At 43.4% G+C, this 25,475-nt stretch overlaps 1 protein-coding gene across 2 annotated transcripts; it reads right to left on the bottom strand.

Annotated features, from left to right (window-relative positions):
• Positions 1-1,671: 1,671 nt before the first annotated feature.
• LOC100699434 (NACHT, LRR and PYD domains-containing protein 1) lies at positions 1,672-25,423 on the bottom strand. 2 transcript variants are annotated; one of them, XM_019359419.2, is made up of 14 exons: positions 25,079-25,423; positions 24,587-24,707; positions 19,533-19,709; positions 19,179-19,427; positions 18,925-19,095; positions 17,978-18,151; positions 10,378-10,427; positions 9,743-10,308; positions 9,599-9,654; positions 5,749-5,963; positions 5,371-5,630; positions 5,127-5,243; positions 4,906-5,047; positions 1,672-2,122 (listed from the first exon to the last, which is right to left on the bottom strand). In XM_019359419.2, exons 4-14 carry the CDS (start codon positions 19,325-19,327, stop codon positions 1,803-1,805), a joined length of 2,220 nt encoding a protein of 739 aa, XP_019214964.1. In that variant the 5' UTR covers positions 19,328-19,427; positions 19,533-19,709; positions 24,587-24,707; positions 25,079-25,423; the 3' UTR covers positions 1,672-1,802. The 2 variants fall into 2 exon arrangements, with proteins under 2 accessions (XP_019214964.1, XP_019214963.1); XM_019359418.2 differs by lacking the exons at positions 24,587-24,707; positions 25,079-25,423 and having other exon boundaries at positions 19,533-22,173.
• Positions 25,424-25,475: the final 52 nt, after the last annotated feature.

Below are 25,475 nucleotides of genomic sequence, written 5' to 3'. Positions count from 1 at the left end.
GTTGCTAAGCTGCTTTAATAAAATATCCTGTGACTAACGTCTAAGTTGGGGACGTTCCCTTTTTAATCCTTTGTGAAACAGTAAAGGTAAAAACCTGAGTGTTAATCTACATGAGTATAAACGGCTCTTACAGGTTACTTCGGCCTTCTGAGGGTAACGGATCCTCGGGGCCTAATTTTTCAGGCCACTAACTAATTTCCAGTAGTTTTCCAAGAGCAGTGATGTAGAGGGAAGCTGCTGTTAGTGGGTGTGGCTGATGGATGCTGAGCCTGCAAAGGTAAGAGTCATGTGAGGTGTTCATCATCATCAATACTTCAAATTAAAAGCATTTCCTCTTTACCTCTTCAGTAAGTTTAGTTCCTGTTTCATTTTGACTTCCTGTCACCTGGATCTGCATCTGGACTGTAAAAAAAAACAAAAAAGAAAAACACTGAAGCCCAGTTTGACTAGAATATTAATATATACAGTGGCTTGCAAAAGTATTCGGCCCCCTTGAACTTTTCCACATTTTGTCACATTACAGCCACAAACATGAATCAATTTTATTGGAATTCCACGTGAAAGACGTGTTCATGTTCGTGGCATGTTCTTCCTCAGTAACTGTAACTGATTACAGTTACATGTAACTGATTACAGTTACATATCATGTTTTAAGTGTTAGTTCATTAGAATGATGCTTTCAGAGCAACGACTCCTCTGTCTCCTACCTGCTGCCTTGACTCCTCTCTCCTCCTGTCTCTTCCTCGCCTCCTCTGTTTGCATCTTAAGAGGGAGGGTCTAGGACAAGGGGAGAGGAGGTGAGGAAAGGAAACTCACCTGTCCTGAACCTTAGCAATAAGTTAAAAAAAAAGCCCTTAAAAAATAGACACAAGCTGCAGTGGGTGATAAACATGTGGCTTCTTCTGCTTCATAATGCAGACTCTTTGAAAGCTGAAGTTTTTGCCATGACATCGAGAACAGAACCTCCCAGCGTCTAACATCAACGTGCAGGAAATAAACGCTTAAACCACAGAAACAGAAAACAAACAAACACAATCTAAAAGCATTTTTATTGGAACTCATGTGTTTAAGTGTTCATGTGAAATGTCTGGATTTTGTTATTGTGTCAGTTTACAGAGCAAAGCTCACAGGTATAGAAACATTTGCATATATAGTGTTACAAATACTTCAATGATAAACGTGATGAAAAACACACTTCCTGCACCGTCCTGTTTAATTCAGACTGAAAGTCCCAAAAACTCAGCTGATGGTTTTTTTCTTTTCATCCACCTGCTGCACAAATAACTGAAGAACCTTTATAACACAAGTAATAACACGTTACAGTCAACACTGCAGGCGTTCCCTGCTTTAATGTCCTTTTAGAATCTCACAGCTGAAACAATTTACTGAACAATAATACATTTTATTAACCTTTGTGTTGTATTTCTATATAAACATCGTTTACGACCACAGGAGGAGAGCTGTGCTGGCTTCACTGATCTGAGTCCAGCTCACATCATTCACCAGTGTAGCTGTGTCTCACTCTTTCTACTTTCTGTCCTCCTGTCTATTAAAGACCAAAATTTCTAAAATACATTTTTAAAAATCTGATTTTAGAGATTATTGCAGAATTTTCTTCTCAGAACTGGAAATTGAATTTTTCTTTTATGGATATTTACTGGACGTCTCCCCTCACGTGTCTAAGCTCATCTGCTTTCTAAGAAGTGTAATCAGTGGAAACATCATCGTGATTCTAAGAAGAAAGAAAGGAAATTTTAGTTCATCGAGTCTCTTTGTTCGTGTCTAATTCACAGATTTGTGCTTCACACTAAGCCGAGCTCTTTGCACAGATACGGATCGTTGGCATAAAAGACGGCGATCATTTTTGAACTTGCTTCAGCTCCTTTCTTTCGCACCATGTCGATCAGGTCTCGAGCTTTCTCGCCTCTCGGTTTGGCTCTGGCCGCTTCGCCCTCAGCATCAGTGAGCACGGTGACGTGCTGCAGCTCGTCCAGCAGCTTGTTCAGAACCGGATCCGACACTTTATCAATGAAGTTTGTGCGAGCGAGTCGCAGCTTCTCTGCTGAGGCGCCGTTCCCCATCTGAAGAGGACCTCCACCTGGAGAATCAGCCGAGGATGAAGCTGAAAAAATACGTTTAGAGTCAGAAACACAGTGAGCACATTTCAGAGCAACATTTCTACAAATCAGATCAGTGATTCTGAGCAGGACAGCAAACGTCCCAAAGCTGGTTTTCTTTAATGGACACAACAGTCGTGAGATTTCTGTCCTTTAAAAATACAATTTTTACAGAGGAGACACTTTGCTTCAGGGATTGTTTACAGCAGCACATTTATTTGGTGATCTAATGAGACTTTGTAGGATTAGGATTCAACTTTATTGTCATTACACATGTTTGCATACAGGGTAAGAAATACAGTTTGCATCTAATCAGAAGTGCAAAAGGAGCAGATTACATACATATTAGCGTTGGATAAAAGGTGGGAACAGTTATGAACAGATTATGTACAAATAGTAAGTAAATATAAAGATGTTTATATTGCTATACAGACCAAATGTACAGATGTGCTACATCGATACAGATGTATGGATGTGTGGTAAACAGCGCTATGAATATATCTACAGCAGTGGAAGTGTAGCTCTCTGAACAATGGACGCACTACAACAGAGACTATGTCAGTGTCCTAAACTACAGCAGTGACCAATGTGAGCATGTGGTGAATGTTGAGAATAAATGACTCATGATCATGGTCACTGGGAGGGATGGGGGGAGGAGGAGTGTAGGAGTTAAGTGAGTGTGGATGGAAAGGTTCAGCGGGGGGTGTGAGTTCAGTAGGGTGACAGCTGTGGGGAAGAAGCTCCCCACAGCTAAACCTGCTGGTTTTAGTCTGAAGGCTCCTGTAGCGCCTTCTGGAGGGGAGGAGCTAGAAGAGTTTATTGGCAGGATGAGAGGGGTCCCTGAGAATGATGCGTAGACATGTCTTCTTGTGGACATCCTCAACGGCAGGAAGTGGAGTCCCTGTGGTGAAAACTGCCCAACCTGCTGCAGTGCCTTGTGGTCAACAACAGAGCAGTTCCCATACCAGACTGTGACACAGTTGGTCAGGATGCTCTCCATCGCACAGCAGTAGAAGTTACTCAGTATGTCAGTAGACAGGTGGTTCTTCTTCAGTGTCCTCAAGAAAAAGAGGCACTGATGGGCCTCTTTTTCTAGGCTGGAGGTGTCAGTTGACCAGGACAGATTCTCAGAGATGTGGGTCCCCAAAACTTGAAGCTGGAGACCTGTTCAACATCTGTGCCATATATGTAGATTGGGGCAGGGTGTCTGTCCTCTCTCTCCTGAAGTCCACAATGAGCTCTTTGGTTTTGCTGGTACTCAGGAGCAGGTTATTATCAGCACCACACAGCTAGGTGCTTTACTTCTTCCCTGTAGCCAGACTCATCATTGTCACTGATGGTGACACCGTGGTGTCATCTGCAGACTTGATGATGGAGTTGGATCCATACTAAGGTCTGCAGTCTTAGAGGAACGGGCTCAGCACACAGCCCTGTGAGGTGCCAGTTTTGAGTGTGATGGTGGTAGAGCAGTTATGGCCTGACCTAACATGCTGGGGTCTGTTGGTCAGAAAGTCCATGATTAGGTACAGATGGAGCTGCTGATTCTAAGATCCACAAGTGATCAGCTTGGAGGGAAGAACTGTACTGAATGCTGAGCTGAAGTCAACAAACAGCATCCTTGCATCAGTATTATTGTTGTCCAGGTGTGAGAAAACACAGTGAAGCGCTGTGGGTACAGCATCCTCTGTACTCCTACTGCTTTGATAGCGAAATTGGTGAGGATCCGGTGGGGGGGGGGGAAGCATGTCTTGAGATGTGACAGGACCAGTCGCTCAAAGCACTACAAGGTGGTAGTTGTTCAGGCATGCTGGTGATGAGCGTTTCGGCACTGGCACGATGGAGGTGGTCTTGAAGCACGCTGGTACTACTGCCTGGGCAAGTGACATGTTAAAGATGTCTGTAAAGACCCTGCAAGCTGCTCAGCACATGCTGGAAGCACATGTCCAGGAATGCTGTGAGGGCCAGCAGCCTGGTGAGCGTTGATACTGCTCAGTGCGTTATGGACATCTATGGTGGTAAGAGAAGGTTATGGCAGTCATCAGAGGGCAGGGTTTTGGCAGACTTTTCCTTGTCATCCTTGTCAAAATGAGCGTAGAAGTCGTTTAGCTCATTGAGGGAGAACACATTCATGGTCTGAATTCCCAGCCACATGCATTGTGGGTCCCAGTTGACAAAGTGTTCCTCCAGCTACAGCTTGTTGCTGTACGTGGTCTTCAGTTCTGCCCTGGACGTACTGCAGGCCTGAGCGTCACCTGATCTGAAGGCATTGTTAGGTGCCTTTAGTAGAAGCCGTGCTTCCTTTGACTGCACCTGAATGTTGTATGTATGTACCAGGCTGTTTCCTTCCTGTGGGATAATCCTGTTTAGTCCTTCCTGGCTTTGTGTGGCACACTGGGTTACAGTATTAATGAGATGGGGTGTGTCACCTCCAAGTAATCCTTTTTAAAAAATCCCAGAAAGTTGATTCTGTTCATCTGGACGAAGACTTTTTTCGTCATCATCAAAGTAATTTCTTCAGCCTCGAGGCTTTTATTCCATTTAGCTGTACAACACTTTGGTTGATGTGTGCTGCTGTTAGATGTGCTTAGAAGTAAACTGACTGTGTATGAAATTCAGACCACAGACTGAATCAGGCAGACACACAGCGGTGTAAACTTTATTATTATTTTACATTTATTTAACAGTGAAACGAGGACGGAGATTTGAGAGATTTAAGTTCGTTTCTCTTTTATGTGCAGGTTGGATCTCTGTCAGGTTTCAGTTTGTGCTGTGCTGAGTTTAGGCTCACCGGGCAGATGAAGGTCATGCTCCCACACTCGTGTCTCCTCGGGATCTTGCACCATCAGCATCACTTCCTCTGCGTTCGTTGTCAGGATGATCTCAAAGGTCGGGTGGTAATTTGGTCCGTAATTTTCAAAAAACTCTGCACGCTGAAGCGAAATGGAAACGCACAATTTAAAACAGCTTTGTGGATAAACTGTCTGCTGACACTCAGCGACTGATACTCACTGCAGGCTGTATTTTAAAGTGGTGCGGGGCGCTGCTCAGACTGTACTTTTGACCTTTGTGGAAATAACAGAAGGACGGCGCTTCGATGTACTCTGAAGCAGCGTGCTGCACTTTCACCTTCAGAGACATCACAACATTTTCTTAGTGCATGAATAGTTTCAGAGCTTCAAAGCAAACAGATACAGAACAATCAGAGGATTTATTCATGCAGAAGCCATTTAACGATCTCATGATAAAGTCATACGTCGTGCAGAGGGACGTTTGCTGGGAGCAGCATCACACTGAGGATGGGGCGTGGCCTGTTTCTCAGGAAGAGCAGGACTTGGCCACGAACGGGTTTCGTCATGTAATTGAAAAAACGCTTAGTGAGATCCCAGACGAGGCCAAAGGCAGAGAGGTGAGGGACGTCCACGACCACGTGAGTTTCAGTGATCTCCACAGGCTGTATGATGCTCAGGCCATCATCCGTGATGTGGACCACGGAGATGCTGTCAGAGACCAGTGCTGGGAAAACACACAGCTTCATTCACTGCAACAGCCTCCAGAAACTTTTCATAGAAAGCAAATCAAAGGATTTTCTGCAGGTTTAATTCTCCTTCAGGTGGTTCAGTGGCGTCCTTACCCGGCTCAGGTTCACAGTGTGGGAGGTGCAGCTGACGTATAGAGTCCTGAGGACACTCGATGCCGAACAGCGGGCCTCCGGCCACTTTGTGCGCTGGTTGGAGAACCAGAGGATCCCAGATCAGAGTCTTGTAGGTGACCTCACTCTCACCAGTCACATCAAAGACCAGACCAGTCAAAGAACACTGGAACAACCCTGGACCGGGAAACAGGAACCTGAACCACACACAATGCTTCAATATGGAGCTCATTTATGTAGCTTTTAAATTGTGTCTGATTTAATTTATATAGTGCAAGACTGTCATCACAATAGAATTCATATTTTGAAGTAAAGCCCAAGGTTTATCTTACAATATTAGTGAGAAAATCTTAAAAAAGCAAGAAACATCTATGGCAACATCCTTCTACAACGTTTCCATCAGATGACAGTTAGATGATCACATCCATCCATCCATCCATCCATCCATCTTCATCCGCTTTATCCGAGGCCGGGTCGCGGGGGCAGCAGCCCAAGCAGAGAAGCCCAGACCTCCCTCTCCCCAGCCACCTCCTCCAGCTTATCCGGGGGAACACCAAGGCGTTTCCAGGCCAGCCGAGAGATATAATCTCTCCAGCTTGTCCTGGGTCTGCCCCGGGGCCTCCTCCCGGTGGGACATGCCCGGAACACCTCGCCCAGGAGGCATCCTTGTCAGATGCCCGAACCACCTCAACTGGCTCCTTTCAATGTGGAGGAGCAGCGGCTCTACTCTGAGCCCCTCCCGGATGGCCGAACTTCTCACCCTATCTCTAAGGGAGAGGCCAGCCACCCTTCGGAGGAAGCTCATTTCTGCCGCTTGTATCCGCAATCTCGTTCTTTCGGTCACTACCCACAGCTCGTGGCCATAGGTGAGGGTAGGGACGTAGATCGACCGGTAAATTGAGAGCTTCGCTTTTACACTCAGCTCCCTCTTCACCACGACGGACCGGTGCAGCGTCCGCATCACTGCAGCCGCAGCACCAATCCGTCTGTCGATCTCCGGCTCCCTTCTCCCATCACTCGCGAACAAGACCCCGAGATACTTGAACTCCTCCACTTGGGGCAGGAACTCATCCCCGACCCGGAGTGGGCACTCCACCCTTTTCCGGCTGAGAACCATGGCCTCAGATTTGGAGGTGCTGATCCTCATTCCCACTGCTTCACACTCGGCTGCGAACCGTTCCAGTGCGAGCTGGAGGCCTTCACCTGATGAAGCCAACAGAACCACATCATCCGCAAAAAGCAGAGATGAGATTCTGAGGGCACTGAAGCGAAAGCCCTCTGCCACTTGGCTGCGCCTAGAAATCCTGTCCATAAAACTTATGAACCCGGTGACAAAGGGCAGCCCTGGCGGAGCCCATCACCCACTGGGAACGAGTCCGACTTATTGCCGGCAATGCGAACCAAACTCTTGCAACGGTTGTATAGGGATCGAATGGCCCGTAGCAATGGGCCAGACACCCCATACTCCCGCAACACCTCTCACAGGACACCCCGAGGGACACGGTCGAATGCCTTCTCCAAGTCCACAAAACACATGTAGACTGGTTGGGCAAACTCCCATGCACCCTCAAGTATCCTTGAGAGGATAAAGAGCTGGTCCAGTGTTCCGCGACCAGGACGAAAACCGCATTGTTCCTCCTGTATCCGAGGTTCGACTAGCGGACGAACTCTCCTTTCCAGCACCCTGGCATAGACTTTCCCAGGGAGGCTGAGGAGTGTGATCCCCCTGTAGTTGGAACACACCCTCCGGTCTCCCTTCTTAAAGATGGGGACCACCACCCCGGTCTGCCAGTCCAGGGGTACTGCCCCTGATCTCCACGCAACATTGTAGAGGCGTGTCAACCAGGACAGCCCTACAACGTCCAGAGCCTTCAGGAACTCGGGGCGGACCTCATCAACACCAGGGGCTCTGCCACCAAGGAGTTGTTTAACTGCCTCAGTGACCTCGCCCCCGGAAATTGGCGGGTCATTCCCCTCATCCCCAGACTCTGCTTCCTCCTCGGAAGACGTGTCAGTGGGATTAAGGAGGTCCTCGAAGTATTCCTTCCACCGCCTGACAATTTTCTCAGTCGACGTCAGCAGTGCTCCGCCAGCACTATACACAGTGCAGGTAGAGCACCGCTTTCCCCTCCTGAGACGCCTGACGGTTTGCCAGAATCTCTTCGAGGCAGTCCGAAAGTCTTTTTCCATGGCCTCTCCGAACTCCTCCCACACCCGAGTTTTTGCTTCAGCCACTGCCCGAGCCGCATTCCGCTTGGTCTGTCGATACCTGTCGGCTGCCTCCGGAGTCCCACAGGCTAACCAAGCCCGATAGGACTCCTTCTTCAGCCTGGTGGCTCCCTTCACCTCTGGTGTCCACCATTTGGTTCGGGGATTACCACCACGGCAGGTACCAACCAACCGCGGCCGCAGCTCAATGCAGCAGCTTCGGCGATGGAGACGCTGAACATGGTCCATTCGGACTCAATGTCCCCAGTCTCCCTCAGAATGCTGTTGAAGCTCTGCCGAAGGTGTGCGTTGAAGATCTCGCGGACTGGGGCCTCTACTAGACGTTCCCAGCACACCCTCACTACGCGTTTAGGTGCACCGGGTCTGTCCAGCGTCCTCCCCCGCCACCTGATCCAACTCACCACCAGGTGGTGATCAGTTGACAGCTCAGCCCCTCTCTTTACCCGAGTGTCCAGAACATATGGTCGCAGGTCTGGTGATACGATTACAAAATCGATCATCGACCTGCGGCCTAGAGCGTCCTGGTGCCACGTACACTTATGGACACTCTTATGTTCGAACAAGGTGTTCGTTATGGCCAAACTGTGATTTGCACAGAAGTCCAATAACAAAACACCACTCGGATTCAGATCAGGGAGGCCGTTCCTCCCAATCACGCCCCTCCAGGTCTCGCTGTTGTTACCCACGTGAGCATTGAAGTCTCCCAGCAGGACAACAGTCTCCAGATGGGGCACCTTCCAGCATCCCCCCCCCCCCCAGGGACTCTAAGAAGGCTGGGTACTCTGAACTGCCACTCGGCGCATAAGCGCAGATGACAGTCAGGACCCGTTCCCCGACCCTAAGGCGCAGGGAACAAACCCTCTCATCCACCGGGAAAAACCCCAACGTACCGGCAGCAAGCCGAGGGATATTAGAATACCCACCCCAGCCCGCCGCCTCTCACCAGGGGCAACTCCAGACTGAGACAGAGTCCAGCCCCTCTCCAGGAGACTGGTTCCAGAGCCCAAGCCATGCGTAGAGGTGAGCCCGACTATATCTAGCCGGTACCTCTCAACCTCATGCACTAACTCAGGCTCCTTCCCCACCAGAGAGGTGACATTCCATGTCCCTATTGCCAGTCTTGGCAGCCGGGGATCAGTCCGCCAGGGCCTCCGCTCCTTCTCTTTTAATTAAAACTACAACTTTATTTACTCGTGTGTAGGAGTTGATGGTCTGCCACTGCCTCTATTAACTATGACTTTGGTATCTTAACCAGTTATGGTATAAATAACCAAGGCAATGTTAAAGTCTAAAGCAACATTACTAATTTTAACAAATGGGTGTGTTGGGAAATTGCAAAAACATAACATATAAAACAAAAAACTGACATTGAACCTTGTAAACAGCAGTATATTAATTGGCTCCCAATACTCCATCAATTGGTGACCACCATCTACTGTCATACACAATCTGACATTCAGACTCAACCAATCACACATTTGTTAAAAACATTTTTTTAAATTGTTCCCAAATTCTTCTTTGCATATGTAAAGCACTCTGAGCACCTCTGTGTTTGCAGAGGACATAATCTCACAGTGGGAACATCGAGGCTTGCGTGTCGTACCTGTATGAAATGCCTGTTCTCTCTTTTTTCATCTCAGGTGTGAAGCTTGATCGAGCCTAAAAATCCAGAGAGGGCAAATGAAATATTTTTTTTTAGTCACACAAACTTGTGATGTGGTGCTATTGAAGAACTAGAAATACTCACAGTTTTCATTTCCAGCTTCACCACCCTGGACAGGGTCAAATTTCCATGATAAACACTGAATGCTGCGTAGAGAGGCTCGCTGAAAGTGGTGTGGAAGGTATGAATGAGAGTTTTTTTGTCACCAGAAAGCCAATAAAAGGACAGAATGCCAGCTGGCCAGTCCAGAAACAGTCCCAGTCTCTTGCGTCTGGTCAGGAATGCTTGGACGTCGATATACGGGACCGGTATAAAAGTTTCCCTCAACCCGTGTCGGAAGGAGTAACCGTTTGAAGAGTTGATACTGAAACACCAGCTCTTCTTGCTGACATAAGTTGCTGTGTCCCAGTGTCCCTTCCTCGGTAGGCTCTTATATGCAACACCAATATACACAAATGATTCCCACTCCACCTCCCAGTAGCAGCGCCCAGTCAGAGCCTCTCGACACAGCACCTGCTTCACTTGGTCAAATCTCTCTGGATGATCAGGATACGACTGCTTTTCCTGAGTGTAGCTCACTTTCCTGTCACATTCAGACAGGAGGAGGTTTTCATTCACAGTGTTGGGGTCGAATGTGAGATCACAGGCATCTATGAAGGAAATGCAGTGAGTTAAGCTTCAGCTCAGTCGATGTTATAGAGAAACTCAGTGACACTTACACTTGTTCAGAAGCTGTGGGTCGACCCAGTGCTCTTCATTGTGGTCCACACTGAGAGAAGCAGAGGTCAGGCTGTTATTATTAGTAAATAAACATGAAATAATCTAATATGATAAACACAGGTTTTTTCAATGCACTCTGACAGGAAATTATTGCTTTGAGTTAATAAAATTAGTTCATAGTGTGGTCGCAAATTTTGAAGCCATCCTGATAACCTTCTCCCACCAACGATGTGGTGATCCAAATCCAATTAAAATCAAGACACTCAAAAAGATGCTCTGTAAAAGAGTAGAATTCTTGGAACAGAGTTTAATACACTGAATCGTATGAACAGCAGGAAAAATACAGACATTTAGCAAGAGAATTACATAGCAGAAAGCAAGCAAAGCAAAACCCCGGGGTGTACAGCCTTCAGCACAGACAGCAGAGCAACACAGAGACGGACAGGAAGCAGCAGCAGGAGGAAAAGAGCTCTGGGGTTGTCCTCTGGTCCCCTAATATAGGGACCAGTATCCCCGCCCCCTGCTGCTGGCTAACTTTCCCACGCGCCCAACACAGCTGCAAGGGTCAGGTAGCGGCCAAGGTCTTGGCCAAAGGCCAGTCAGGACTCTGAGTACCCCTTGCTCTGGTTTATCACAATAGGTCATGACACGGTCAAAGGTCACACATTAATCCTAATTATTAAATCTTATACAGCAAGTGGCACAATCTTATAACATATAATACATAGGTTACATGGTTTCTCATATATAAAAACACTTCAGTGTGGGTTCAAAGTGTGTGTGTGTGTGATATTTTATCGCGATGTGTTCAGGATCTCTATTACAATGTTACTGTTTTGGTTGTGCTGCATGAAAGTCGTTGAGCGTGTATTAGGGAAGGTTAGTTACCGGAGAGTAAATTATGCAGGAGAACTCTCAACAGTATTAACTGCCCTGTTACTGTACCAACTTAATAAACCTCGGTGAAGCAAAAATGTCTTGTGCTTAAGACTCTACACTGTAAAATGTAATATTGTGTTTAATTAAAAATATTAAATAGGCTGAACTCAATTTTTATCAATTTGTTATTAGAACTCAATTTAAATAAGTTACCAGTACTTTTTATGCAAAACGCTGATAAACTCCATTTATTTGAGTTGTCTTAACTTAGAAAAACTAAGTAAGCTGGAAGTTTTGCTTCTCAGTGCGGAAGGATGAAAGATGTGTTTTGAAAATGCCACGTGACTACCGTCCTCCTCCCTCTCGGATCAGTCCGCATGTTCACGGTGCATTTTTTATGGAATATGTTGAGCAAACCTGGAGAAGCGTCAGCTCAAGATATTATTGTTGTCATTGCTGTGGATCTTTACCTGATACACTGACTTGGTGAGTAAATGTTTACTCTTATTCAAACTGATTTTGTGGCTTCTCTTAGTTTAGCACCAGGTTTAAAATCTTGCTAGCTAGTTAGTGTTAGCCTAGCGTTGCTGCTGCCGCTGGGCTCGTCTTACTTAAAAATTAACACCACAGCCTTAAAAACCTTACATAAAACTATGTGGTGAAATTTTCTGTTGATTGTTTGAAATAAATAAGTGAGATAAGAGCCCAGACAAAATTCTTCGGGAGGTGCAGCCGTTAGGGGTGGGGTAGGTGTGGGATGTGGGGGGTGGATAACAGAGCTCTCCGAAAACGTGGAAGCACTTTTGCAAATATGTGATATTTTGATAAATTAAGTAGATATTTGAGCATTACACAGCTACATTGTCGCCTGAAAATATCTTAAAAGGTTATTTTGTGACCCAGAAAGGGTAGTCTGGGGAAAAGGAGGATCGCATTTGTCGGCAGGTTGTCGGAGCCTGTGCGTACTTGTAAGCGCGGCAATGGCGGAGGAGCGCCGCTGAAAAACTTATTACTTTTTCTGGGTCACAAAATAAACTTTAAAGATATTTTCAGGCGAGGATGTAGCTGTGTAAAGTTCAAATATCTGCTCGATTTATCAAGACATCACATATTTGCAAAAATGCTCCGACGTTTTCGGAGACGTCTTTTTTTTTTTTCATGCTTTGTGGCAGCTTTAGAACATCTGTGGCATCTATTAATGTCAAATCTAGCCTTTATTTAACAACATAAGCAAACTCTATGTTACAATGATTGCACAGCCATTAAGGATCAAATCAGTTTCTGAAAAATGTTCTGTTTTTTCTCCCTCTGCTTGCTTCTTACTGTCTTTGAGGCTCGGGACCAGCACTCCTGCTGTTGGACAGAAAGACATCAACTCAGTGGTGAGTATTTTGGTTTTCCAATATATTAGCAACTGTCAGTGACATTTATATTAATCAGGCTGAACTTTAATCATACTTTAGATCAGCCTGTTTTACTTGTTGTTTTATTTGTGCTTTGGTTTGGGGAAGTTGTTTCTTTACTGATCTTTTCCTGTCTTCTGTTATTAGACTTGAGATATGACTGCACTGTGCTGTTGCTGGTGACCACAGTTAATTCTACAAGACATGCTGTGTAAGTAAACAAACAACAACAGTTTGGTCTGCATTTCTTGAAAGATCACATCCCCCAAACTTAGTTTAGAGGGTCTACACTGTATATAGTGACATCTGCAAGTTTTCTAACAGCAAAATCTGTTTTGTGCCCAAAATCATTTTGCACATCATTAGAATGAAAGTTATTGGTAAATGGCCTGTATTTATATAGCGCTTTTCTGGTCCCCAAGGACCCCAAAGCGCTTTACATATCCAGTCATTCACCCATTCATACACACATTCACACACTGGTGATGGCAAGCTACGTTGTAGCCACAGCCACCCTGGGGCGCACTGACAGACGGGAGGCCATGTTTGCATAGCCCTTTTTTAAAATGATGCTTTCATGACATTATTGTGTGTTGGGTGGTGGTCAGGGTTATCCAGACTGACAATTTGGGACATTGAATGTCACCTCTCCGGTGGGGAGGGAGCCTGAGATCGTCTAAATTGGAGTCTGTTTTATACCAAATGCAGAAAAAAATGTTTTAAGAAAGCAATTAAGTTCATGTTCCAAAAAATATGATTGTTTGCTTGCAGGACAACAGGAGAGATGAGTCCTCCGTCACAGATGGTGTGGTCAGTGAAGATGGTCGCCTGCAGGTTCAAGCTCATTGCATCTCCAACCCACATCCACTGCCACTGTACTTAAGGGAAGTTAAAGACTTTCTTCTGCACTTACATTTGGATCACCTCGATCCATGACAGTCATTCAGGCAGTAATGCCTGGACTGGAAACAAGCCATCCTTAAAATAATACAACATTCCAGCTCCTGTGTTGGAATGAAAAACAAATGTGTTGTTTAAATTAGAGACTGCACTTGTGACAGAACAACAAATATTTTATTTTGATTATATAAGTAATGTAAGTACAAAACAAACTGTGGTAGGCCTAAACTTATTTTCAGAATAATTACATCTGAGACTTTGTTTCATTGTAAGATTATAACAGTGATGGCAATATAATTGTTTGTTGTTCAGCAGAACAGTGTCCAGTATGTTGGCTGTTATACTTTGTTGTGTTTGAAAATAAACGTTGGGCTGATTTTAACATCATTACAAAAATTGTTGTTAATTATTTTTAAAAATATTCATGGTACCACAAATTGTTTTTTCATTTAGTTGAACTTAACATGTTTGTCAGTAGGTAAACAATTAGTATTGTACAGTCAGAAATATCAAGTTATTGTTAATACTGCAAGTCTGCAGTATTATGTCTGTTAGGACAACTAATGTATAAGTTGTCCTAACAGTCATCTTAAGTAAGCTTTACTTAGTTTTTTTGAGGCAACGAGTTTCCATAATTTTTTTGAGTTCTGGGAACTAACAAGGCTGTACAGTGTACTCAAAATGAGTAAGTTGCCCTAACTTGGTCATCTTACGTAAACTTGATCCAATTTTTTTGAGTTCTGGGAACAAATGAGCTTGTACAGAGTACTCAAAGTAAATAAGTTGTCCTAACTTAGTCATTTTTAGCTAAGCTTTACTCAATTTTTTTGAGGCAACGAGTTTCCATAATTTTTTTGAGTTCTGGGAACTAATTAGATTTTACAGTGTACATGAAAGTTAAAATATATATGTTCAGTGCACATAGATATATAGAGTATATAGTTACATAGTTATACATATCACACAAAAATCCACCACAATAGATGGAGAGAAAACAACCTTATCAGAGATACGAAACTCAATAAAAAATGGTCAGAGGACAAGAAATGTCTTAGACCACCTGATATGAAACAACTCCTGTATGACGAAGGTGAAGCAGCACTCAGAGACATGCTCCACCCTGTGGGTTTGATCTGTGTGTAGAAGGATTCACTTCAATTCAAATTTATTTATACAGTGTCAAATCAAAATTGACTCATCACTCAAAACAGTGAATCTGGATATAATTAATTTTGCATCATTAACCGATAAAGTAATTTACCAATGATGTGCTAAGTTAACCAGAGACTTAGCCCCATCAGTTTAAATTAACTAGCTGACCTTGATAGCTGTAGAAACTAGTTTGGGACCTTAAATAGGTTGCAGTTATGTGAGTGAAGTTGCCCCCCCCCCCTTCTTCAAATCCAACAAAAGTGGTGTCAAATGTTTGTGATATATTAATAAGAAAACAGGGACGTTATGGTGTCACAGGGGTAGTTTTAAATATGGGTCCTGAGTTATTTAGGTGACAGGAAGCAGTTTGTGAAATTAAATGGTTGTTGCTCCTTATTTATGGAGACTGCATATGGTGTACCCCAAGCAGGGCTCCAGAGTACGACCAATTTGGTTGCAAATGCGACCCAATCCATATTGTGGCCTAAACCAATCATGAAGGTGCTGCTTAGAGTAGCTGAACGCGCCACTGAAGCACCGCAGCACCGACACCATGCTGTTGCTGTTCTATCGATTTGTGTGTCATGCACATATCTCTGCACAGACGCACAGAAAGGGGAAATGACGTAGGGAATTACAACAATAATCCAATAGTGCACAGCAACACCTGCACATTCCGCCAATATGCCAATGTCCCCCTCAAAACTCCTAGGTCACAACAGTGCGACCAGCCATTCGAGCAAAACAAAAAAAAGTCTCCGCAACTCTGAAAGTCTCCGTGTGGTCAACAACAGACACACATTATGCCCATATCGTGGTCTAAACCAACCAGAGATGGTCAAGAGCTGAACCTCTCATACACTGAAAAAAAGGGATTGGCCATCGCTTGGATTTATGTAAGCATTTTGTGTGTATTCAACACAGTTGCCTCATGCTTTAAAGTTAAGTGTAGAAACTACATGATATGCAGAGAGGGTATGTTAGTTGTTCATGTCACGTTTGAGTGACATGAACATCAATAATATAGCAACGTCAAATCTCGCCACACCACACGTCATTTCATCTTGCGTGCTTCGGATTGTGGTTTGATCCAAAGCACGGGCAGTCGACTCTACTTTTTTCGGTATACCTGGTGAGTGACTGGAGAGCTGTCCAGGCTGTACCCTGCCTCTTACCCCAATCACTTCGGTGTTATGCCCCCCCCCGCAACCTGGATAAAGATAGGAGGATGGTAACCGTTGTAAATCCATTCAATTTTTATGTTAACCAGACTCTAGACTTTGTTGAACATTATGTAATAGAAGACAACATGTAGTATTTAAGTGACCAAGTAGTATTGGGGTAAAAGTTAATGAATAGTGTTGGAATAAAATGACAAAATTGTGAAGGATTAAAATATTCCAAGAGCTCAACTTACTTCATCTAAACATGTTTCAATCATGCTTCATCAACACAAAAAGTTTACTGAATATGAATAAGTTGTGTTGATTTACGTTTCTGCCAAAACAATTGTGTGCAAGCAATGTCCACTATTGAATTAAGTAAATCCAACATGCTTTTTTTCAGTGTATGCCCAAGGTAAGATGTTCAGATCTCCAAAAGGTTGATTCTGTTCATCTGGACGTTTCAGTGGGAGAAACGTTTCGTCACTCATCCAAGTGACTTCTTCAGTCTCAGCTGACTGCAGGTTTCTTATAGGCAAGGCAAGTTTATTTATATAGCACAATTCAACAACAAGGTGATTCAAAGTGCTTTACAGAGACATTAAAAACAAAAACAAATAAAAAGCATGATTTAAACAGTACATTTGCATGTTGACTGAAACCAGCCCACTGAAGGAACAGTGGGCTGGGAGGTCAGTTCCTTCATCATAATTATGCCAATTCTCATACACATACGGGATCACTACAGGTTTTTGCTTAGACAGCGGTGTTGTTGATCAATGGTCATCCCTAAGACCAATCCAAAGTCCTGATCCATGTCCAACAGCATTTGAAATTGATTCATCAGGAAAGCTACTCTGCACAGGGACTCCTTGAGAGAACTTGTCTGGATTAACACAGACCTTGGAAAATGCTCTACAGAAACTCTGGAGCACAGTTTTCCCAATCCAAAACAGTTTTCACTTAGTGAATTCCCATTCATTATGCTACTTCAACGAGAGAAATTCATGCTGAAAGCAGTCATTGCATTTCAGGAGGGCCCAACACCAGAAACACTTGGGCATTATATGGCATTCTGTAAAAGGACCCCGTGCATATGGTGACCTGAGAAAGGATGTAACCATAGCATCTGAAAAAACCAGCGTATGTCCTCACACTGTGCTCTGCACAAAGGAATGATGGCAACAATTCATGAAAGAAAGTCCTTTTTTATTTTGTGAATTAGATGATGGAAATGGCTTTTATTTTTCAATTATTGTATTAGACTTGAGATGCTCAGACAGTTCCAAGTATTTACCTTTTCTAACAGGAAACATGCCCACATTCTCCTGAAAGTTTGTATTTTGTTACCAGCAAACAAAGTTTTTTCTCCGACAGAATGCACAGTTTGTTCTAACTGCTATATTATAACCTAGTTTAAAAATATCCAATACTATTTTATGTTTCACAAATTTTTCACAGTAAAGAAAAGGCCTGGTTGAACTCAGATGACCTCTAGAAACATTTATTCATATCTTTATAATGAAATGAAAATTTTTGCAGCACAAACGTTTGACATCAACTTTGTTTGATTTTGGTAATGTGGGGGGACTGGTTGACCTTTTGACTTTTACATTTTCATTAATATCTTTAAACAAAGGTTTGATACCACTTTTGTTGGATTTTAAGAAGGTCGACATTTAGGTGGTGTTAGAGCAACATCGTAGGGATTTTTGACAAAAATTCAACTTGACTCTGTAGAAATGGCTCCTGTTAAAGGCAATGGCACCATTACAGACAACTAAGAAAGCCGAGAGTGTCTTTACATTTACATTACAAAACCAGTTCAGACACTGCCAATTTAATTCCATTCAGTTTTATTAACACAACGCCAAATCACAACAACGGTTGCCTCAAGACGCTTTATATTGTAAGCTAGGCCCGACAATTTAAATTTACAATCACTACAATTTAATACATAGAGTTGCTATTTAGTTCATGTTGAGAAGGTTTAAGCAGTTCTGGCTCTGTAGTTCATTATTTTGTTTTTGATGGTCAAGATTAAAATCCTGTGTAGAAAAGGTATAAAATCAGTTAGTGTGGAATCTACACAGTGTACCAACTTGAGTGTTTCCAGGCTACATTCTGGGTCGTTCAGTCGCTCCAACAGTAGTTTCACTCCTGACACGCCAGGATGGTTGTAGCTCAGGTCCAGCTCTCTCAGGTGGGAGGGGTTGGACTTCAGAGCTGAGGCCAGAAAGACACACCCTTCCTGTGTGATCCCACAACATGACAGCCTGGAGAGAAAGCATTACTTATTAAACCAAGAAGCTAAAGCAACTTTTAACTTGGATTGCACATGCAAAATACAGTAATGATAAAAATAAAGTACATCCTCTTTCGTATCTATGGTTTAAAAATCGATATATAATAAAAAAAAAATTATCTGATTCTTACAATTTGGTAAAAATGCAACTTATTATACAGAGCTATTAGTTATTTAACAGTAACGACACCAAAATACAGACGAACTGTGTGAAAAAGCACAGCCTTACTGCTTTAAGGAATTAAGAGGGTCAGCCAGGTGCCGCTAATCAAATTAATTAACTGATCATCACTAAGTGTAAACATCTCTATAAGAGCAGAGGTTTTGTCAGTTTGCTGGTCTGGAACATTGAGATGTGTGTTCATGCAATGCCAAGGAGGAAAGACATCAGCAATGATCTTAGAGAAGAAATTTTTGCTGCTCATCAGTCTGGGAAGCGTTATAGGGAAAATTAGTAGTGGGTAAAAATCTCTTCACAGTGATGTGAGAGACTGATAAAAGCCACAGAAAAATACTTCAAGTTATTAATGCTGAAAGAGGTTCTCCAAGCTATTGAATCAAAGGGTTTACTCTGCGTTTCACCTACTGTTTCTGCTTTTTGGCTCAGTGTTCATTAAATAAAAAATGACACAGTGTAACCTGTTATGTGTTGTTCATCTGAGCTTATATATTTACAGGACATAAAACTTTCTTTTAACTGTGACTATGTGAACTACATTATGAGACCAGAGGGTGTATCAGTACCTCAGTGTTTCCAGACTACATTTTGAACTCCCAAGTCCAACAGAGAGCAGTTGCACACCTGAATCCTGCAAGTCATTGCAACTGAGGTCAAGCTGCCTCAACTGGGAGTTGGAGCTGAGAACTGAAGCAAACACCTGACAGCACTTATTTTTCAGGTAACAGCCAGGCATGCTGCAAAGAGAACAAAATCATCTGAACATCATATATGCAAGAGAGCAAAATGTGCAGATGGTCCCATCACTAATTGTATTTACCTGAACTGCTCCAGTCTGCAGATTGGACCGATCAAAGCAGAAGGAATCACAGTCAACAGAGTTAATTCATCAATGAAATCTTCATAGTTTTCATTTATTTTCAACTCTCTTGTATAATATCCACTGTCGTCCTTTGGATGATTGTACATGCAGTTAGTCAAGTCCAGGACCTTCAGAGGTGATTGTTTTGATTGAAGGATAGAGGTCAGAATGTGACAATTCCTAAAGTTTAGAGAAAACCCAGATAACCTGTGCAAAACATAACGGAATAACATTTTATTATATATAGCTAGGACAGTTACATTTATTTAACTAAAAGAAGTATAACTTCCAGAAACTGTTCATTAAACTGACCTCAGTGTCTCCAGCTTACAGTCCGGACTTTGCAGTACAGCAAAAAGATCATAAAGAAAACCATCACTGACGTTGGAAAAGCACACCAGATGTAACTCTCTTAAGCAAGAGTCTGCTGACTCAAGAATGGAGAGTAGCACACTTGAGTGATCACTGCTTATATGGTCACTCTTGAGTCTGTAGAATCAGAAGAAAAGTGGAAACAGCATGTCATAGTGAGTTTTGGTATTTTTGTGGGTAATGAGAAACTAAACAGCAGAGGACACTGTGGTTGTTATAATTATGGTATGTTAGTTCATAACATGTATGTAACAACCAGTACCACTGTTTTAGTTTAAAGGACACAAGTATCTCATCAGGACTTATTTATATGGTCCCATAGCTGACAGTGCATGTCAGAGCACACACTAAACCATGAAGCTCAAGAAATTGTCTGCAGACTTTTGAGACAGGAGTTTATCAAGTCCAAGATTTAGGGAAGGGTAAAGAAAAATGTCTGCACCATTGAATGTCCCCATAAGCACGTGACATCTGCTTATGGGGACATCTGTGAATGGAAAACATCTGAAACCACTAGGCTGGCTGCCCAGCAAATCTGAGCGATTGGAGTAGGAGGGTCTTAATCAGGGAGGTGACCAAGAACCCGATGGTCACTCTAACAGAGCTCCGACATTGCTCTATGGAGAGAGAAGAAACTACCAGAAGGACAACCATTTGTGCAGTACACCACCAAGCAGGCGTTTACTGTAGAGACCGAAGGAAAACCCATGGTGACCGCTGTAAAGTCTCTTTATGCTGGCTTTAATCTTTGCTTTGTGCTTTCTTCACACTTGAACCCGATTGAACATTTCACGAAAGATCTGAAAATGGCTATGTAGCGATACTCCCTGATGGAGCTTGAGATGTTCTGCAAAGAAAAATTGGAGAAACTGCCCAAAATTAGGTTTGGTAAGCCTGTAGCACCATACTCAAGAAGTTGCCAAAAGCTGTGAACACTTATGTACATCTTATACTTTTAATTTGGATTTTTAATAAACTTGCACAACTTCAAGCAATCTTCGCTCATTTTTATGCCATTATGGGATAATATGTGTACCATTTTGAGATGTAAAATAAATTTAGACCATTTAGGAATAAGGCTGTAATGTGATAAAATCCATCCATCCACCCATCTTCTTCTGCTTATCCAGGGCTGGGTCGTGGGTGCAGCAGCCTAAGCAGAAAACCCAGACCTCCCTCTCCCCAACCACCTCCTCCAGCTTATACGGGGGAACTCTCCTGCACTCTCCTTTCCAGCACCCTGGCATAGAACACACCCTCCGGTCCCCTTTCTTAAAGATGGGAACCAGCACTCCGGTCTGCTAATCCAAAGGTACCACCCCTGATCTCCACGCAACATTGTAGAGGCATGTAAACAAAGACAGCTCTACAACCTGCAGGGTGAACCTCATCCACTCAAGGGGCCCTGCCACTGAGTTTGCCAGAATCTCTTCAAGGCACACCACAAAAAAGAGGGTTCACGGTGGACGAGTAACATCCCATCGTCACAGAAAAAGACCTCTCTGAAAAATAGGATTGAAACCAGTTAAGGGCAGAACCCTTAATGCCTACAGCATGTTCTAGCCACTTTAAAAGAATATTATGGTCCAACATATTGAAAGCTGAGGACATATCCAATAAAATTAAAACAGCGGGGAGACCTGAGTCAGCAATTAAAAGAAGATCATTAAAGACCCTCAGCAGAGCCGTTTTGGTACTATGGTGTGGTTTAAAGCCAGACTGAAATTTGTCACTAATATTTTTGTGTTTAAGTAGGCCTGTAGTTGCAAAAAGACAGTTTTCTCTCTATGTGAGTATGTTCAGTCATTTTGACGTTGAAGATGCCACGGAATGGGTCTGCGAGGTGTTCTAAGCACACCCTGCCAGGTCTGTCCAGTGTCCTCCCCCGCCACCTGATCCAACTCACCGCCAGGTGGTGATCAACTGACAGCTCAGTCTCTCTCTTTATCTGAGTGTCCAGAACATATGGTCTGGTGATACGATTACAAAATCGATCATCGACCTACGGCCTAGAGCGTCCTGGTGCCACGTGCACTTATGGACACTCTTATGTTTGAACGTGGTTTTCAGCCAAATGGCCAAACTGTGGTTTGCACAGAAGTCCAATAACAAAGCACTACTTGGGTTCAGATCTAGGAGGTCGTTCTTCCCAATCAAGCCCCTCCAGGTCTCGCTGTCATTGCCCACGTGAGCATTGAAGTCTCCAAGTAAGACAACAGAGTCCCCAGGTGGAGCACCCTCCAGTATCGCACTCAGGGGACTCCAAGAAGGCTGGGTACTCTGAATCGCCACTCGGCGCATAAGCGCAGACGACAGTCAGAACCTATTCACCGACCTGGAGGTGCAGGGAACAAACCCTCTCGTCCACTGGGAGAAACCCCAACATACAGGCAGCAAGCTGAGGGGATACCAAGATACCCACCCCATCTCACCACCTCTCACCAGGGGCAACTCCAGACTCAGACAGAGTCCAGCCCCACTCCAGGAGACTGGTTCCAGGATCGAAAATCTGGAACAAATTAAGCAGTGAATAATTTCGAGATGCACTGTATATATCGTTTCCACAATATTAAAATGGCAAACTTTAAATGAGATTATGTTTTTATTCCTTACCTTTACAAGTAATCACCACCTATTCATATCTAAGTAATGTTAGTGAAGCCTCAGCAACATACTGGATTGAAACTCTTGTTTCAATTTCAAACTACTTACACAGCCTTCTTTCAGTTCTTCATTTGCTGGATAAGTTTCTCAGTCCCAATAAACGGTGTAACAGAATTTGTCAGATCAAGTTCCTCGAGTACTTCCCCTGATATCTGCATCATGGTGGCCAGTACTGCACAGTCGATGGTTGAGAGTCTCGCTCCTGAATCCAGATACATTCTGATGTCATCCTGAAATCTCTCTTCCTTCAGCTCAAACTTGCAGAGGAAAAGATTAATGTACCTCTCTCGTGGGATGTCTTTGACATGGAAATTCTTCAGGTATTCCTTCATCTCTTCTGTGGTGTCCGAGCTGCTCTTTACCTGTGGCAGTAAACTCTGCAGCATTGTTTGATTGGACTCCAGAGAAAATCCAACGAAGAAACACAGAAACAGATCGAACTGACCTTTCTCGCTTTGCAAAGCTTTATCCACAACCTTTTTCTGCAAATCCAGAAAGCTCAGATCTGTCGGATCAACATCCAGGAAAGACTTCAAAGTACTGAAGTTGTCCGTCAGGATGCAGTGGTACATGTAGAGAGCTGCAAGAAACTCCTGAAAGCTTAAATGCACAAAGCTGAACATCTTTTTCTTGTACAGGCCTCGTTCTTCCTTAAGAATCTCTGAGCAAAATCCACAAAACACTGACGCTTCATCAACATCGATGCCACTTTCTGTGAGGTCCTCTTCATAGAATATGATGTTTCCTTTCTGCAGCTGTTCAAATGCCAACTTGGACAGGTTTAAAAGCATGGCAGAGTTCTGGGCTTGAGACTTCTTCTGTTTGGACCTCTTCTTGGAGCTTTTCCCTGCATATTTCTGTCACTGTTTTTGGTAGCGGGCGTCGTTATTACCGTGTTTTTTGGAAAATACGGCACACTTAAAATCAATCCTTTGATTTTTCTGAAAATCGACAACGCCCCTTATAATCCCGTGTGCCTTATGTATAAATTCTGGTTGTGTTTACTGACCTAGAAACGATTTAATGTACACGGCGCTCGAAAATCTGTCAAATGTTTCAGTACGACTTTGCTAAGCTACGAAGCCGCACTGCCTGATGGATTGTCGGAGCATTACAGCTATCGTAGGCAGGAGCCTCGTGGAGTGATACGTACTGTGCTTCAACATAATATTACCGTATTGTGTGTGTATAACCTCTTTTTAAGTTTTGTGGATATTAAACACGGTCATGCTGAGGATATGTCGGCCAGTTTCCACTGGAAATGCCTTTTGGTTAAACTGTCAGCAAGGAATTTGAATTTGCACTGTAGAATTTTATATAACTTTAACATCTGCTTGTTTAAGTGAAAATACATTGATGTTTTTTTGCACTAATAAAGTTGTGGAGTTGTAAAGTATTTTGTCTAGTGTCAATTATATCATCAGTTATATCGTTATTGCAAATTTTCAAATGTATATCGTGATAAATATTTTTGGTCATATCGCCCTGCCCTAGTTCCAATTATCGATTTTCCCATTAAAATCAATTTTAGCTTGAATAAAGTGATACTGGTTCATTCAATTCTGAATCAAATTTTAAATATAAATGTATTTTACCAGAATATCAGGTAAAGCTTTCATTTCAACAATCACCAAACAGCTAAAACAGTAAATGGGAGTAGATAAACAGACTCCACACAAACCAGGCTCAGGGAGGGGCGGGGCCATCTGCTGTGATTGGTTGGGGTGAGAGAAGGAAGACAGGATAAAGACATGCTGTGGAAGAGAGACAGAGATTAATAACAAGTATAATTCAGTGCAGAGAGGTCTATTAACACATAGTGAGTGAAGAAGAAACACCCAGTGCATCATGGGAATCCCCCAGCAGCCTACACCTATTGCAGACTAACTAAGGGAGGATTCAGGGCAAAACGGAAAGTTTGAAGCCTAATCTTAAAAGTAGAGATAGTCCTGGCATGTGCAAGTGCATGTTTCAGGTTGACGTGGTTATTTTATCTTCACATTAAACTTATTATGGAAGGAAAGAATTTGCTGTGACAGTTTTTCAAAGTGGTGGCACTGTGGTTAGCACTGTTGCCGCACAGCAAGAAGGTCCTGAGTTCAATTCCACCATCAGGCCGGGTCTTTCTGTGCGGAGTTTGCATGGGTTCCCTATATAACTCCTGCTCCAATAAAACCTCCTGCCAAATTTAGACTATATCAGCTCCACATCTGTGAGGCCTCGTTAAAAACTTTAAAGTTAGACAGCAGGCGCACTTATGACTTTATGAATCTGGGTGTTGCTTCTTCTTAGCAGCAGTTACATGTGATATAGAAATATCACAAGCTTACCTTTGCTTTCACAGACTCTTCAAACTCTCAGATTCGTCATTATGAACTCCACGCTGCTCCACGTTTGGATTTAGCTGATGCAATACAGTCCACTTCCTTGTTTTTGTAGCTCTGTGTGCGCCTGTGGAAAATAAAGTTGGGGAAAAGTAGAAACAGGAAGTGATGTTATAGTTTTTTACTCTGCTCTGTGGTGTGGGAAGGTGTTGGTGCTACTGTGACTGTTGATGAATCACGAGTGAAAAACATATTAAACATGTTTTTTGTAACATGATAACTTATTTTAGCGACACATGCACGCTAGAAAAAGATCCCAGCCAGCAGATGTAACTATATAAAAGAACAGCTGTCAGCCTAACAGTTAAGTTACAGTAAGGTAACTTTGAAGAAGACAGTTTGTGCAGGAGCTGTGTCGACTGTAGTGTCAGGGTCAAACGACACTGTAGACATGCTGTCTGCATAGAAGAATAATCAGACATGAGAGAAAGATCATACCTGATCCAAAAAGGCGCAGGCACTTCCTGTCTGAGTCAGCTCCTCACTGTGGACCACTGAGCTAACCATTCAATCTAATACATTATTTCTATGTGCGCAGCGACGTTCCTGTTGAAGGGAAGGAAGGCTGGATTCAGAAAAATGATCTCCCCTGTATCCGGTTGTTCCTGTTAATGTTTAACCGGGCTGCTTCTGACAGGTGACAGTTCACCGACCCATAAAGCAGCACAGCGGGCCTCGCTGCTCAGATCCATTTGTAGGATGTGTGCAGATCCACAAAAACTGAACCAAACTACAGTGACTGACTCATTAACCTGCAGCGTCTACGACCTTCATCCCTCCAGCTCAGTGTATCGATAGTAGGTCAGCCGGTAGCACAGCACCCTCTTGTGTCTCC

Source organism: Oreochromis niloticus, linkage group LG6, assembly GCF_001858045.2.
Source record: "Oreochromis niloticus isolate F11D_XX linkage group LG6, O_niloticus_UMD_NMBU, whole genome shotgun sequence".
Classification (NCBI taxonomy): Eukaryota; Metazoa; Chordata; class Actinopteri; order Cichliformes; family Cichlidae; genus Oreochromis; species Oreochromis niloticus.
This window is presented reverse-complemented; position numbering and strand designations above follow the sequence as displayed.

Coding starts and splice junctions, on each gene's coding strand:
- LOC100699434 (XM_019359419.2), bottom strand. CDS start 19,327: ATGTACAATCATCCAAAGGACGACAGTGGATATTATACAAGAGAGTTG. Junction 5,244..5,370: donor CAAACGTCCCTCTGCACGAC/GTATGACTTTAT, acceptor ATGTCTCTGAAG/GTGAAAGTGCAGCACGCTGC. Junction 5,048..5,126: donor ACTTTAAAATACAGCCTGCA/GTGAGTATCAGT, acceptor ATTTCGCTTCAG/CGTGCAGAGTTTTTTGAAAA.